Genomic DNA, 15,842 nt, shown 5'->3' on the forward strand with positions numbered 1-15,842 from the left:
TATTACCCTGGACTAGTGGTTGTTGTGGTGAACCACGTAGCTACGTAAATTTTTCAGCCAGGAAATCCTTCGCCATTCTGGTCAACGTTTGCCTTCTACTTTTTCTTATAAAATTAGTTGCAGGAATTCCATCTCGGTTGCTCTTTGGTTTTCTTATTTATTGTCCAATTTTCACACCCATAAGTGAGGACACTTCTTATCATGGTGTTATATTTTTATTCTTCTTTATGATTTTATCTCGCAGTACCCAGTTCAATTTTCGTATGCAGTCTCTAGGCAGTGTCTTTTATTTGTCCTAGTCTATTTTTTATCTTCTTCAGTTGTTCCTTTGTTTGATATTACGAAACCTAAATACTTGAACTTGTCTGTTCCTTTGATTTATTTACCTTCGTAAACCAGTAAAAGCTGTTTTATTTTTGTATTCTTCGTTGTTAGATACTTAATCAGTTTTCTTTAAGTTTATTTCCATACGTTTACAGTTTCATATAACGCCTAAACTTGTTCTGTCAGCTTCTCTACAATTTGAGTTTCACTTTTAGGTTGGTCAATTGGAGAACACGGAGAGTTTGCTAAATACAGCAACTTCGATATAGCAACCAGAGTTCCTCTATTAATTCGTGTTCCCGGACTCTCGACAACTAAGGTAATAGTTGAAAAGCCTGTTGAGTTAGTAGATCTATTTCCTACACTTGTGGACCTAACTCAAGTATCTAGTCCACTAAAGACATGTCCAGAAAAAGCATCCGAAATGTTATGTACGGAAGGCAAGAGTTTAGTACCCTTCATGGTCAAGAAAAAAGGACATAAGGTACGTCGTTTAATAATTTATATTATTATGCTTTAAATGTAAGTCAATTGCAATGTTTATTACTGATTTATATTTTTATTATTATTTTGACACTTATATTTAAATAAAACCACTTAATTTATATTCTTTTATAAGACAAACAAAAACTAACACATATAGCCCAGGAACCGAAGCTTTTCACCTCGCAATTTTTACAGAATGAATCGGCTTGCTTGAAAATTTGAGAATAAGTAGTGGATAGTCCAAGGATCAAAATCTAATATGATGCCAAAAGGCGCTTTTACCATGGGGGTGGTTGCCACCCCATTTGGGGGTGGAAATTTTTTATTATATTTTGGCTAGGTAGAAAACTTGATAAAAACGTTCATTCTAAGAAAAAATGTTCTATACATTTTTTTTATAAAATTAATAGTTTTCGATTTATTCGCTATCAAAAGTTTTAGTTTTATATCGAAAAAATCAATGTTTTACCAAGTGTACTCATTTACGATTCACTCAAATTTTGCCGTAGAAAAATTTTTTCAAACCAAGTTCTTGGGAATTAGATAACCTACAATTTCATATTTAAACATTTTTTCGTATCTCTGATGCTAATCTTTCTATTCTGAAGAAATTGGCATTTTTTACCAAACTACAAAAATTCGTTATTCGCTTTTAACTCCAGTTTTTTAAAAACTAATCTTAAGCTACTCAAACTTCTAGAATCTATTAATAATACATAAATAAAGAAGAATGAATAAGACCAATGACTAAAAACACCGCTAACTTACATTATTGTGCTTCCAATTGGATTTTTCCTTTTTTTTTTTTTCAAAAAAATATATTGATTTTTTAACCGTAACTTTTTTATTTTTTATCTTAGAAAGTTTGGCAAAAAAGAATTTTGTAGGTTTTTACAAGATCTATAAGGGTATTATTATTAAATCTTTTAAAAGTCCTCAGTCGCAAAAAGAGGTGACTTTGAAAGGGTTGGTAAAGATGGTTTTTGCATGTTATTACAAGTATAAATTTTCAATAGTTCACTGAATTTTTGCAAACTCGGCTCACGGAAATGAAATAAGCTACAATTTTATTATTAAACATTTTTTCGTATCTCTGATGCTAATCTTTCTATTCTGAAGAAAAATCCATTTTTTCCAAACTATAAAAATTCGTTTTTCGCTTTTAACTCCATTTTTTTAAAACCAATCATTCTAGGCCGGTCAAACTTCTAGAACCTATTAATAATACATAAATAAAGAAGACCAAATAAGGTCAATCACTAATTTGAATTAGTGTGGGGATTAGGGCGGTTGCTTCCGATCACTTCCAAAAAATAGGGACTGACATTCTTTTCATTATAAGTCACTTAATTTTTGAGCTAGAGACTTTTTTCTATTTCTGGAGATAGATTTTTTAAATACTTTAAATTAGTTTCAACAAGTTATCCTCGAAGAATGCATAGTTTTCCCGTCTTTTGACTTTAAAACTACAATATTTAGTATTTGACGAAGAAGAGCTAACATATAATAAAGTATAGCTCGATTACTATTGGTTTTAAAGAAAATTTAAAAAAACGATTTTGTTTATTTTTTCAAAAGCTACATTTTTGTTAAGTAAAGTAATTTTGATAAAACGAAAACTTTTGGAGTTATTAGCAGAAAACTTATTTAAAACATTGATTTTTTCGATATAAAACTAACACTTTCGATAGCGAATAAATCGAAAACTATTAATTTCATCACAAAAATATATAGAACGTTTTTTGCTTAGAATGAATGTTTTTACCAACTTTTGTGGTCAAAATATAATAAAAAATTTCCACCCCTCAGATGGGGTGGCAACCACCCCCATGGTAAAAGCGCCTTTCGGCATCATATAGATTTTGATCCTTGGACTATCCACTACTTATTCTCAAATTTTCAAGCAAATCGATCCATTCTGTAAAAATTGCGAGGTTTTGTCCTATTTTAAGCTTCATTACTTGGACTAATATATTTAATCTAATTTTTACAATATATTTAACAAGTTTAAGACACGACATAATTAGGACTGACCGCTGATTTAAAATTTGTCTACTTATATACTAAGAGCCTATGTTCTCCACCATTCTAGGCCGCGCCTGGAACAACAAGAATTATGCCCAAGAAATGGAACTAGACAATATGACCTCTTGTGTCTAAAAAGGGATTGAAACTTGTTTCTCCGCTCGTTCCGTCCGTCTCTCGAAGATTCGGTGGCACTATTTAGGCAGGTCGAAGACTGGCCTACGTGATACTGGGATTTATAAAATTATGTTTTTTATATACACGATGATATACGAAGCTTGTTCGTATATCATGGCTTCGTCCATTTTATACCTCCATGATCTTTGGGGTCTACCTCTTCTTCTCTTTCCTATTGGGCTCCAATCCGAAATCTTTGATATCCACCTTGTTCGATCTGCTCTTCTCACATGTCCATACCAAATTAAACGTTTTTCTTCGATGTAGCTGATGTATGTCTTGTTTTACTGCGATTCTTCGTTTTATCTCGTCATTTCTAATGTCAATTCTGACAATCTTTATTTAGTTCATTCATAACATCTACCTCGGTTTCATAACAATTATGACATAGACATTTTTAAAATACTACTAGGAATCATGCATTAAATCATGTTACAGATGTGTAAACATAGGTTATAATTATAATATATTTAAATATATGTCCTTATAATTCCTTCCTATATAATAACGATAATATTTTATAATTTCGATAATAATATATAATAATTTCCTTATAATAATATGGAGGCAGAATACTTCCCGCGATAAAAACAATATAACATAACCCAACTAATCTCTTCTGTCAGGCAGGTAGGTACTCTAAATAAACATCTGATGCATTCGTGATACATTCACTTCACCCATGCGCAAGCGTAACCGCAAAATTCTGAGTTAAACCATGTAACGAGGATCGGTTAAAATCTTGGTTAACTTAAACGAGTTTAAACTCTAACCTATTACTGAAAAACTGAATAACCATGAATATTTCGGTGACCGAAGAATAAATAGGTTAACCCAGCACTGAAAAACCGACCTTAAGACACATATCCTGTTGTTTCACTACCGATGTATACGCTGCTTAAAAAACTCTTATGACTGTTGCTCGAAGAATTCTGTTACTGCATTTTGTACTTCTTCGTCCGACTGAAAACGATTACCTCCTACCATAACGTCTTTTTTCGTAGCCCAAAATTGTGAAAATTACATGGAGATAATTCAGGACTATAAATAGATGCTCTAATCTCCTCCAGTTCTTTCGTTATGCATTTTCTTTCACTACTTTGGCAATTGGAGGCCAAGCATTGTCGAGCAGAATATGACACCACGTCAGAGCTTCCCTGGACGTTTTCTTCATACTGCTTGATGGAGCTTGTTCAAAGTTTCATTATACAGGTTTGGGTTGATGTCCACTCTAGGTAGTGAAAACTATATGATCAAGGGTAATATACGATCGAAAAAAAAAATGTTAACAAAAATTGAATAACCGCACTCTGATCATGTTTGGACGGATTGTTAACACAAAACGCCAACGTGACGTTTACAAACATAACTAACCTTGCAAAAGGTCAGTTGAGTGATTACAATAATTGTTTCCAACTCTAAGCTAACCAAGTGTATTTATGCTCACCAACCCCATACCGAGGGTAAATACCACCACAACATTTACCATATGGCGATCCTGCCAGGATCGAGGCGATCTTGGCAGGATCCTCTTTCTCAAAAAACAAATATTACTTCTATTTCAATTAAACGTCATAGTGTTCTTTTTGTCCATCGATATGATTATAATATAATATAATATACTGTTCCTTTCAACGTCAAAAAAACTGTCAAAGTGTTTAGACAAATTTAAGAGTTCCTCCGGAAAATTTGTAGATTTAGTTAGTTCTAAAGTCTTTTTTCATTCAACTCAAATCGATTGTGAAGCATTAAAGTGTGTTTCAAGAGATTCTACAGAGTGTTTAGCCGATTTTGTTTGTTTTTCCGTATATTTTAAGTTTTGTTATTTGACAACTGTACTGTAAGTAGAAATTTTTTTATATACTTATATTTGAACGTCGCTCGTGCCCCGGGAAATCCGTGGGCAAAAATGGAAAGGATCCACCAGATCCTGGTGTAGAAAATATTGGGTTCACAGATGAGAGCGATATAATTATGCAGACAAATGATTTAAATCAGAATAATTCTCATAGTGAATGTTTAAATGATACTAGTAAAAGTACTAATGATACCATAAACAGATTCAAATAAAACAAATACTATTCAAAAAAGTCAGGAATTTAATTCATCTACAGTCGAACCCGCTTATTAGAATACCGGTTAAAGGAATATCCCGGTTTAAGGAATAGAAATTTGAGGTCCCAAAACGTTTTCACTAGGCTTATATGATCGGTTATTAGAATATCCCTGTTATAGGAATACTTTTTCTTGGCACAACGGCTATTCCAATAAGCGGGTTCGACTGTAATCGATTTAGTTTAAATGATACTGGTCCGTTTTTTATATTTGTTCAACACATAAATTTGAGTATCAGTCGTTTGCATCCAATGAAACTTGGAGAAAACTACTTTCGCTATCTAGTTATGATAAACATATTATTGAAATTGTTAGTGTAGGTAAAAATCGCATTAAAATTCAAGTCAATTCAGGTGCTGTTGCGAATAAATTAGTAGTTGAAGATTTTTTCGGAAAAAATAACCTAATTGCATATATTCCAAATTATTTAACGGAAAAAAAGGGTCTCGTTCGCGGAGTGGACACTACTCTAACTGAGAGTGCACTACTTAATACTATTAAATCTAATATTCCAATAAAAAAAGTTCATAGAATGACTAGAATAGTTCAAAGTGACGGTGTATCAGAAAGAGTTCCTAGACAAATGGTTATTATTAGCTTTGAAGGTAAATTAATTCCCCAATATATTTACATCAACAAAGTTAGGTGTCCAGTTGAAATATATGTTAGTCCTGTTATGCAATGTTTCAACTGTCGTCGTTATGGCCATTCAACGACTCAATGCAAGTCAAAAAAAGATGTAAGAAGTGCGGTAATGAAGGTAACACTGATTGTCCCGATAAATGTACTACATTTTGCGTTTATTGTAAAAATAGTAGCCACGAGTCAGTTTTTAAAGAATGTCCCGAATATTTAAAACAAAAAAAGACTAAAGAAGCTATGGCTAACTTAAATATTTCATTTAAAGAAGCCGAAAAAGCTCTTGAAAATCCATGTTATTCCTTAGTCCAAAAAAATAAATTTGCACCTTTAATGACCTGTGACACAGACTTTCCTCCATTAAAAAGCTCCTCCCCTAAACCCTCGAATTCCACCACTACTTATAAAAATAATAATCATCTGAATATAGCCCCCCCTAACGATAACCCCCCCCCCCCAAAAAGGAAGACTACTGATACAACTCCTAATTTTCCTCCTGTGCGTAGGGAATACCCGACCAGTTTCTGTTCGGGATCTGTATTTCAATTTGGAAACCATGAGCCCCGTAATGAATTTGATATATTTATAGGCCAGCTCAGTGCTTCACTCAAAAATTTAATCAAACAGAGTATCCTTGACTATTGTAATTCTTCATCAAATGTAGAAACTAATTTTAAAAATTACGAAATTGAATTAGAAAATAAAATTAAAGATATTATAGGTAATATTTTTACATAATTTTAATGGCTGACAAAAGTATTAAAATTATTCAATGGAATATTCGTTCGCTAAATGCGAACCGATATTCTTTACAGCAATTACTGTTTGAAGAACGTTTTGACATAGGTCTTTTATCAGAAACTTGGTCAAAACCATCTGATACTGTTTGCTTCAATAATTTCAATGTAGTTAATAAAAGTAGAATTAGAGGATATGGAGGAGTTGCCATAATTTTAGCAAATAACATTATTTATAATCCCATTTCATTTGTTAACAATTTCAATCCTAATTTAGAAGTTTGTGGTGTAGATATTAAAATTGACCAAAAAATGTATACTATCCTGAGTGTGTACCGTCCATCAAATGTTAGAGTAACAGTGCAAGATTACGTTAGTCTTTTTTCTCAAATTAGCAATGATTGTATTATTACCGGAGATTTTAATGCACATCATGGATTATGGGGATCAAATTCATGTTGCGTCGATGGTAATATACTAGTAGAAGCATTAGATTTCTTTCCTAATTTAATTGTTGTTAATGACGGGTCGGCTACTAGAGCTACTCCTCCAGGGAATATGAAATCTGTTGTAGATCTTACTATTATATCCTCTAGTTTATGTCCATCCTTTGACTGGACTGTTCTTCCAGATACCTATGGATCAGATCATTTTCCAATTAGACTTTCTGTGCAGAATATGAAAATTGAAAAGAGAACTTTTATATCTTCGGCTAAATGGTCGATGTCTAATGCAAACTGGGATAATTTTAGAAACAACGTAGAAAGTGCCTTCAGACACGAACCAAATAAAAACCAAACAAACGAAATGATTTTCTTTTTATTAGATTCTATTACTGATGCAGCCAACAAATCTTTCAAAATTATCAAACCGTCAGTCAAATCTTTCAAATCGCCACCATGGTGGGATGATGAATGCCTCACTGCTTCTAACGCTAGAAAAAATTCCTTTAAAATTTATAAATCTAATCTTACCCTTTCAAACTTCATGGAATATAAGAAGAATGAAGCTATATGTAAACGAACTTTCCGCTGAAAAGCTAAATCTAGTTGGGCTCGGTTTTGTTCCTCACTTACTAGGCAAACTTCACCTTCAGAGCTTTGGAAAAGGGTAAACAAAATTCAAGGTAACAAATAGTACACCGCTAATGATGAATGTATGGTAGAAAGGCTCTTTACAAAAATCTCTCCGGATTATGTCCATTTACCACTATTTATGCCGAGCATCTCTACTAATGACCACTTTTTACTAACCCCCATTTCAGCTGACGAACTTAAAGCAAATATCAAGAGTTCTAAAAATACAGCCCCTGGTATTGACGGCATTAACTATAGTATGCTATTAAACCTACCTGCAATTGCTATATATTATTTGTGCAAAATATACAACAATATTCTACTTAAAGGAGATCATTGTGACGCCCTCAAACAATGCCTGGTTATTCCTATACCCAAACTAAACCAGCGTACCGATCTCATGTCCTGTTTGCTTAAAACATTTGAACGAGTTATGAAAAGCAGATTAGAATGGTGGTGTGAGAACAAAAATATATTTCCAGTGTCTCAGTATGGCTTCCGTAGGAACAAGGGAACTATTGATTGTGTTTCTCAATTAACAACTGATATTCAATTATCATATTCAAATAATAATTATCTATCTGCCATTTTTCTTGATATTTCTGGGGCTTATACACTCTAGATCTCCACAGTATAGGAATTAGATGCAGTATATTACAATATGCAGATGATTTCTGCTTTTACAATGTGAATAAGTTGTACCAACAAAGTATTAATTCAACTAAGATGGTACTGGGTGATGCAAGAGAGTATTTTTTTAAACAAGGATTTGACCTTACTGCAAATAAATCAGCGGTGGTGATTTTTCTGACAGGTATTCCCAAATTAAAGTTGATTTCATGTAATCAAATTAACTATCTTTCAATGTCTGATCCGGCAGCTGCATGTTTTTATTCCTCGGTAATAGGTTTAATATCCGGTGTTTAAATATCTTCATTTCTTTTGAATATATAACCGTAAGCCATAAATTACACACCTGTATCTTTTCATCGTTATATTTTTACTAAAAGTCGATTATAAAAAATGTTTTTTCTATGGATGCTATACAATGTGCAACTTCTCTCACTACTTACATACATTCAAAACGAACAATTTCTCAGGGTGTGAGAAAAGTCGGCCATTGCAGTGAGAAATATTTTTTCTCACGGGTTCCATACGTAGAATCGCGGTTTCCATGGTAACATGCACAATACAAACACAAATATTTTTGTCAAATAAAATGTGTCAAGTCAAAACTTACTAGGAATTATCTTTCAAAACTGTTCAAATATAACTGGTAACTATAATTTTAAATAAATAAAAGTATATAAATATTAAGAATATTAAATACCTACATAATAGCACATCAATTATTTAATTTTGAAGATTGAACTCTTGACAAAAACGCATCCATAGAAAAAATACAGTGTACAACACGTGAGAAAACGACATATTTCTCCCTCGCTTGATTTGCGGCACTCGCCTCGTACCTCGGCTCGTGCCAACAAACTTCTGCGCTCGTGAGAAATATGTATTTTTTCTCTCTTGTTGTACAATATACTATTATTGTTCGAATGTAATAAATGAAGTTAGCTAAAAAGTACGTTGAAAACCGTTAGAAAAGACACAATCCTCTATTAAATTGCGGCTTCTGAGCTGTAACAAGTCATTCCCAAGTCCGAAGTTCGGATAATAGTAACTCGACGCATCTACACACTCCTATCATAAGTCGGGACAATTTGTGCCACGTAAAATTATCTCGTTTTCACCATGCATTATCGTGTTACGATACAGCAAAGTGGTCAAAATTAATGTTAGTAATTTGTTGTAACACAAATTGTAAAGTAAATGTGTTTGTGCTTCAAATAAAATAAAAATACTTGAACTCACCGTCTACTATTCCTATTTCAATATGGTGGAGTGTTCTCAACAAACAGAATCTACAGTAAAAATAAAAACGACATGTTTGTAGACTGGATGAAAGTCGATAAGGTCTTTTTCTGCGGCCGTGCTAAAACAACCACTTTCGCGCACACATTTCGTTTCCGAAAGTTGCACTTTCCCGCACGGCGTGCGGGAAAGTAGAATACCTTTTTATATGTCATTATAATATACTATAATAATGCATTCAACTAATATTTAGACATTATTTTTTTTGATACACTGCATTTTTACAATCTACTCTAAACACAAAGTAATAAGTAAATAGTCTGAAAGTAAATTAAGGTGAGTTAGGTACCATCCAGTGACGGTTCTCTAAGTATTATTGTTTATTGTGGTAGGTGGTCTGGCCATATTCTCTTTAGTCTTCTGTCAGCAAGTGGTTGGGTGAATAAATTATTTATCAATTCGTTGGTGTGGTCAGTGGTGCGATTTTTATATTTTATTGAACGATTTTTTATTAAGTCCTTGATTAGTGGGATGTCCAGATCATTGTGAAGTGTCTGGTTGGATACATACCATGGAGCTTTACTATCATACGGAGAATTTTGGATTGAAATGTTTGGAGTATCTTCGTATTTGAAGGTTTACTGCAGCCCCATAGTTCTATTCCGTAAGACCAAACTGGTATAAGTATAGTTTTCTACAGAAGATGTTTATTTTCAAGAGATAACTGAGACTTCTTGTTAAATAGCCAGTTCATATTTTTTAGTTTAAGATCTAATTGTTTACGTTTAATTTTAATGTGTGTTTTCCATATGAGTTTTTCATCCAGATGCAATCCCAAGTATTTGACAACTGGCTTGATTGGAATCGGAGTATTATTTATAGAAACTTGAGGACATGTAGATTTTCTGGTTGTAAAAGTAATTTGTACTGATTTGCTGGCATTAACATTAATTTTCCATCGCTTGAGCCAGTTTTGTAATTGGTCTAAATGATTTTGAACTTTTTGTGATGCTACATTAGGGTCTACATCCACTGCTAAGATTCCCGTATCATCGGCAAAAGTAGCTAAGAAGGTATTATTTCTGGTTGGAACGTCGTCTGTAAATATCAGATATAGAAATGGGCCCAGAACGCTACCCTGTGGTACGCCAGATTGGATGATGTGGTAATTTGAGAAGTTGTCTTCAATAGGGAACTTGCATAAATTTTTAAATATTAAAATGATATTAAAAAACATAAGGTAACATGATCTTAAAACGCTTGCATGCGAAAAGAACAAATATTTTTAACCCGTACGCTAATTACGACGCTTTGACAATGCTATAAAATTCAAATATCTTAGGAGGCTCTTGAACGTCCTTCTATTGGTTCGACGTCACGGGCCACGGTCGGTCAACCGGGCTAGCTAGTCGGAAACAACGCGATTAGGGTAGGTATCACGGGTATATTACATTTTAATCGTCTTTAATGGAAAATTCCTAGGTATTATTTATGTTCATCTTATATATTGTAATAAGTAGTTCCCCAATCAGCTTAGTTTTAAACTGAAATTGATAAAGTTGAGTGCTACTTTGTAAAAAGTTTAAAACGCATAATATGACGGACGAGGGTTTTTCAAAAGGTCAATCTGACTAACTTACCTACCGTTGATGTCTTCATCGTGGCAACTTATACTCTTATAAAAAGTAGTGAAAAAAAAGTAATTTCACTACAGTAAAAAAAGTAGTTATAAGTAGTAAAAAAACTACTTATAAAAAGTAGTGAAAGCTATCCTATTGGAGAAATGCGAAGTGTCAAGGCAAATAAGTAAGAGTTATTAATAAGCATGTTTAAACCGTTTATAACAATAGTTTGGTACCATTATATTATAGTATACGGTTTACCCCGTGGGTTTGATCTACCTACCTCTAATCGAAGGATTTCGTATATCCTGGAAAAGATTACGGTGTAACTTGCATTATAATAAAGATTATTTTTTATTGTAATGTTTATTAGTACCTACTGGAGCCTTTCATTATTGTGTTCAAAGCCTTCTGAGAAAAGATTATGGTGATTAGCAGACGTACCGATAGAACCTGTACATAGCCAATAAAATCCTTCCTTACAAAGTTAATAATACGCATAAATAAGAAGAATCATTATTGTAATTTTACAAGTTAATATCTTTATCATCTCAGCTTATACTTACACCGCATCCCTCGGTAGACCGCAAGCTATAGTAGAAACCCGACTGTAGACCGCCTACTATAGTAGCACCAATACTTTTTAGTTACTTCTACTTTTATTACTAAAAGTTTTGTTTATTTTTAAGTTACTTGTTTCTTCTTTGTTCTTCAACACAAGAAACGACAAAAGTAATTTCATAAAAAAGAACTTTTTGATAAATGTCAACAGAGATAAAATGTTAATATGTTGCCTGTCACAGAAAAAATCAGTTTTGCCACAGAGCAAAACAAGATATTTCAATTATAGTATTTATCTATGGGCAAACTGCATTAAATGCAATAGCCCACCCCGAACGGGCAAACGATACGAGTGGCCTGTGACGTCAGACCCCAGGTCTCGCTTTTGAAGTTGTTTAAAACGGAAATTTTAGGCGCGAAACTTTGATTAGATGTTGTACGTACACTATTCATTGTTAAGACGTAATATTTTGAATATAACATTTTAAAACATAAATTAACAATTTTATGCAAAAAAATTTTTTAGTGCAAGTTCCCTATTTTGACTTGGAAATATCGGTCAGTAAGATATGATTTTAGAATAAAGTATAGTTGGTCTGTTAGGTGTAATTTGTAGTTGACAGTTTGGGTGGTAATCTTCTCCATATTATGTGTGTGCCTAAAGTTATTAGGGAGTTTTTGTACACACAAATACGTAAACGTAACGCATCTTTTTGACATACACGCTTGCGCATTAATGGTTGAACTCCCGTATCGCGATACGTATTACCTAAGGTTACGGGCTGGTACGTTAGGTTCATACGCATCCCTATCGAGCCGAAAGTCACCGAATGCACACGAGGATCTTGCCCGATTACCTACCAAATGAACATGTCATCAGCGTACTACCCGTTTATAAACATTTTAAGGTTATATTGGTTATTGGTTTACTCTATTTGAGTAAAATTATTCTGTGTTTGTAATTGGAAATTGGAACTTCATAATAGATTTAAAATTTTATTGTTTTTAAGTTGTCTATTAATAAAGCAAAACAAACAAATCTTGTATTAATTTAAGAAATACAGTGATCACCACAATTAATAACTAGATAAACAAATGACCTAGTTTCAGTAAAATTTTCAAATAAATATTACCACACTAGTTACATTATACCTACTGGAATTCTGATGTAGGTATACAATAATTTACAACTAAAAAGTAGGTATAAACAAAAATAAAAAAAATTTAACCTAAAGAAAAATAATATTTTTATATTTAAATAGAAGCAATTAAAACCATACAATTTCATCATTCATTTATCTTTTTTTACATTTGTATATTAATTGTATATTGTGTGAACATTGTTTTATTTTTTTGAATGTCAACGGAATTTAAAAATGACTTTACGATTTGCTTTACGTTACGTTAAGGCAGTTACAAAAACTACCTATTTTAACATTCATCCTCTACGACACGTTAGTTGCTTTACGTACACGGAGATGCGTACGTTACGTAGCAACAAAAACTCCCTATTATTATTGTGCTGTGGTCTGATGTTAAAGCGAAGTTTGACTCTATTGCACTATGGATGTCAGATATCCCTTTTGTTACAACAAAATCTACCAAATCTGGGATTTTGTTGGGGTCCGTAGGCCAGTATGTGGGTTCTCCTGTTGATAAATATCTTAAGTTATTTTGTTGAATAGTATTCATTAATGCTCGACCTTTAGGCGTGATTAATCTGGAACCCCATGTGGTGTGTTTGGCGTTCCAGTCTCCTGCTACTATGAATTTGGATCCAAGAGTTTGTATAAAATCATGATACTCTTCGCTTGAAATGGGATGTCTAGGTGGGCTGTAGATAGATGCTACACTGAGAGAGATATTTGTTTCAAGTTTAATGATTGCTGCTTGGATTTTTTCCGTGATGTAAGGTTGGACTGCATAGTGTTTAATTTTTGATTTAATAATAACGGCAGAACCTGCATGTGCTCCTCCGTCTAGATGGTTTGCATTGTACACAGTATAGTAAAGTATCTTAGTAATCGTTCTTTCTGTGGCATGGCTTTCAGATATTAAGAGAATGTCTATATTATCCATTTTTAAAAATAATGATTTTTCTAGTATATGGTTTGAAATGCCATTAGCATTCCACGACGCAATTCGTAACGACTTTGTCATTATTTTGTTACTTTGTTAATGACTGTGGTTAATATGGTTAAAATCACGCTATTTTGGTTTAAGAGTTGAGAGAACATGTTTCTGAATTCGTTTAGGAAATTTGATAGTTGATCTGCTAATTCATTGTTATTTTTGTTGTCTTGCTATGATGTTGGGTACAGTCGGAAAAATAAAAGAATACCCATGAACGAACATATAAAACACGCTGTATTTCCCTGTCACCGTGTCACAAAGAAAATTGTCCAGTGCAAGTACATGTAAATATAATTATTACATGTACTTGCGCTGGCCAATTTTTTGTGTGACACGGTGACAGGAAAATACAGCGTGTTTTATATGTTCGTTCATGGGTATTCTTTTATTTTTCCGACTGTAGGTATATTTACATTGGTAGTATTGACAGGATTTTGAGTGGTGATTTGTTTTGATTTGTCATTGTCATTGTATCTGGCATGTAGTAGTTCACGATAAACAGAACATCCATTAGAAAGATGGTCTCCGTTGCAATGAGTGCAAATTGCTCGCGTGTTTTTTTAGTTTCTTGCAATCCTTTGTGTTGTATGATCCAGCGCATTTTACGCAATTATATGCAAAAGACATTATTTACTAATTTATTTCAAATGTATCTTATTGTTTTCATGTTTTAATGAAATTAACGCAATAATTCGATGAAATAAAATTATTTTGACATAATATTTAAAAGTCAGATCAGTAGACAATCACAATGGTTTTGAATTGTCGCCATGGAAACCAATATCGTCGTCGTGGTAACCCATTATATTGAAAGTTTGGTTTTGACAACTTTTTCAAAACATTAATTTGTGTATTTTCACTCTTAAAAAAATTGAATTAACTCTATTTTTTGTGGCTTTTTCCAAACGTACGGCCCTAGAAAAAATATTGTTCCAGCTCATGCGGAAAGGGTCTTTCCGCACTAGTTAGGAAAATAACGATTTAGCATGGGACTACATAAATAAACAAGACAACAAGAAGCAGATAATGGCATCAAATGAAGAGGCTGACGGAAGCTATATATACCAGCTTGAACTCAAAAGATATCGAACGTTTTAGCCTTTTTTTCTAAGATAAAATTGTAGCTTCAACTCTTTCGTTACCTCTATCTCCAATTCTTCAAGATTTTATGGCTCATTTAGATTTATGGCGATATAAAACTTTTATACGTTAAAAATAAAGTTTTTTTTTTATTTTAGCAACTGTCATCGTTATCTTCGTTTAGTCAGTATCCTAGACCAGGCCCTTTTCCAACGAGTGTTCCAAATAGTGACCAACCAAAACTTAAAGATATCAAAATAATGGGATATTCGCTTAGGACCGAGCAATATAGATATACCGAATGGGTAGATTTTTCCAAAGACACATTCAAGCCGGACTGGAATACTGTCTATGGTAGTGAGTTGTATGATCATGCTATCGACCCTTTTGAAAATAATAATCTGGTAGATAGAGATGAACTTAAAAATGTTTCAAAGTGTCTAAGAGATAAGTTAATATTAGGTTGGAGACATGTATAATATTATGTTAAATATAGTTTTAGATGTTTTTATTATTTCATTTTAATGCACTTACAGAATTTTCTATAAAAAATTTTTTAGAGAACTCCTAGAACAGAGAGAGGAAATAATACGAGAAGAATACTATAAAATTAAAAGGACAACGTGCTCAAAGGCTCAAAGGATGATAGGAATAGAAAAACATCAAAGAAAAGAGTATTGATTTGATAAGGAATGTAAAGTAATAGACAAAAGAAATGAACTATACGTGCAGCATACTCAAAGAAGAACTCGAGAAAGGCGCAAAAATTTGAAGAAAACTAAGAAAAGCAGAAGAATGAATAGGAGATGCGAAAACGACAAAATACTGCGAATGGAGAAAGATTTCAATCAGGGTGTCACTAGCGGTGTATTTAAATTCCTGAAACAACTCGCAAGAGTTATATAAGCCAAGCACTAATCTTTTTAGAAAGTGTGAATGACAAATTATTATCAGTGACGATGCAGCAATAAAAGCAGGATGGAAAATTATTTCCAGGG

General features: G+C 32.9%; 1 protein-coding gene across 1 annotated transcript in view; it reads left to right on the forward strand.

Moving 5' to 3' along the window:
• The window catches only part of LOC126884187 (iduronate 2-sulfatase), a 62,580-nt gene extending 47,229 nt beyond the window's left edge, over nucleotides 1–15,351 (forward strand). Inside the window, exons 4-5 of the mRNA XM_050650045.1 lie at nucleotides 540–808; nucleotides 15,003–15,351. Coding sequence (XP_050506002.1) covers nucleotides 540–808; nucleotides 15,003–15,323 — 590 coding nt within the window. The 3' untranslated portion in view covers nucleotides 15,324–15,351. The remainder of the gene's footprint in view (nucleotides 1–539; nucleotides 809–15,002) is intronic.
• The last annotated feature ends 491 nt before the right edge of the window (nucleotides 15,352–15,842 follow it).

This window comes from Diabrotica virgifera, chromosome 5 (genome assembly GCF_917563875.1).
Source record: "Diabrotica virgifera virgifera chromosome 5, PGI_DIABVI_V3a".
NCBI lineage: Eukaryota > Metazoa > Arthropoda > Insecta > Coleoptera > Chrysomelidae > Diabrotica > Diabrotica virgifera.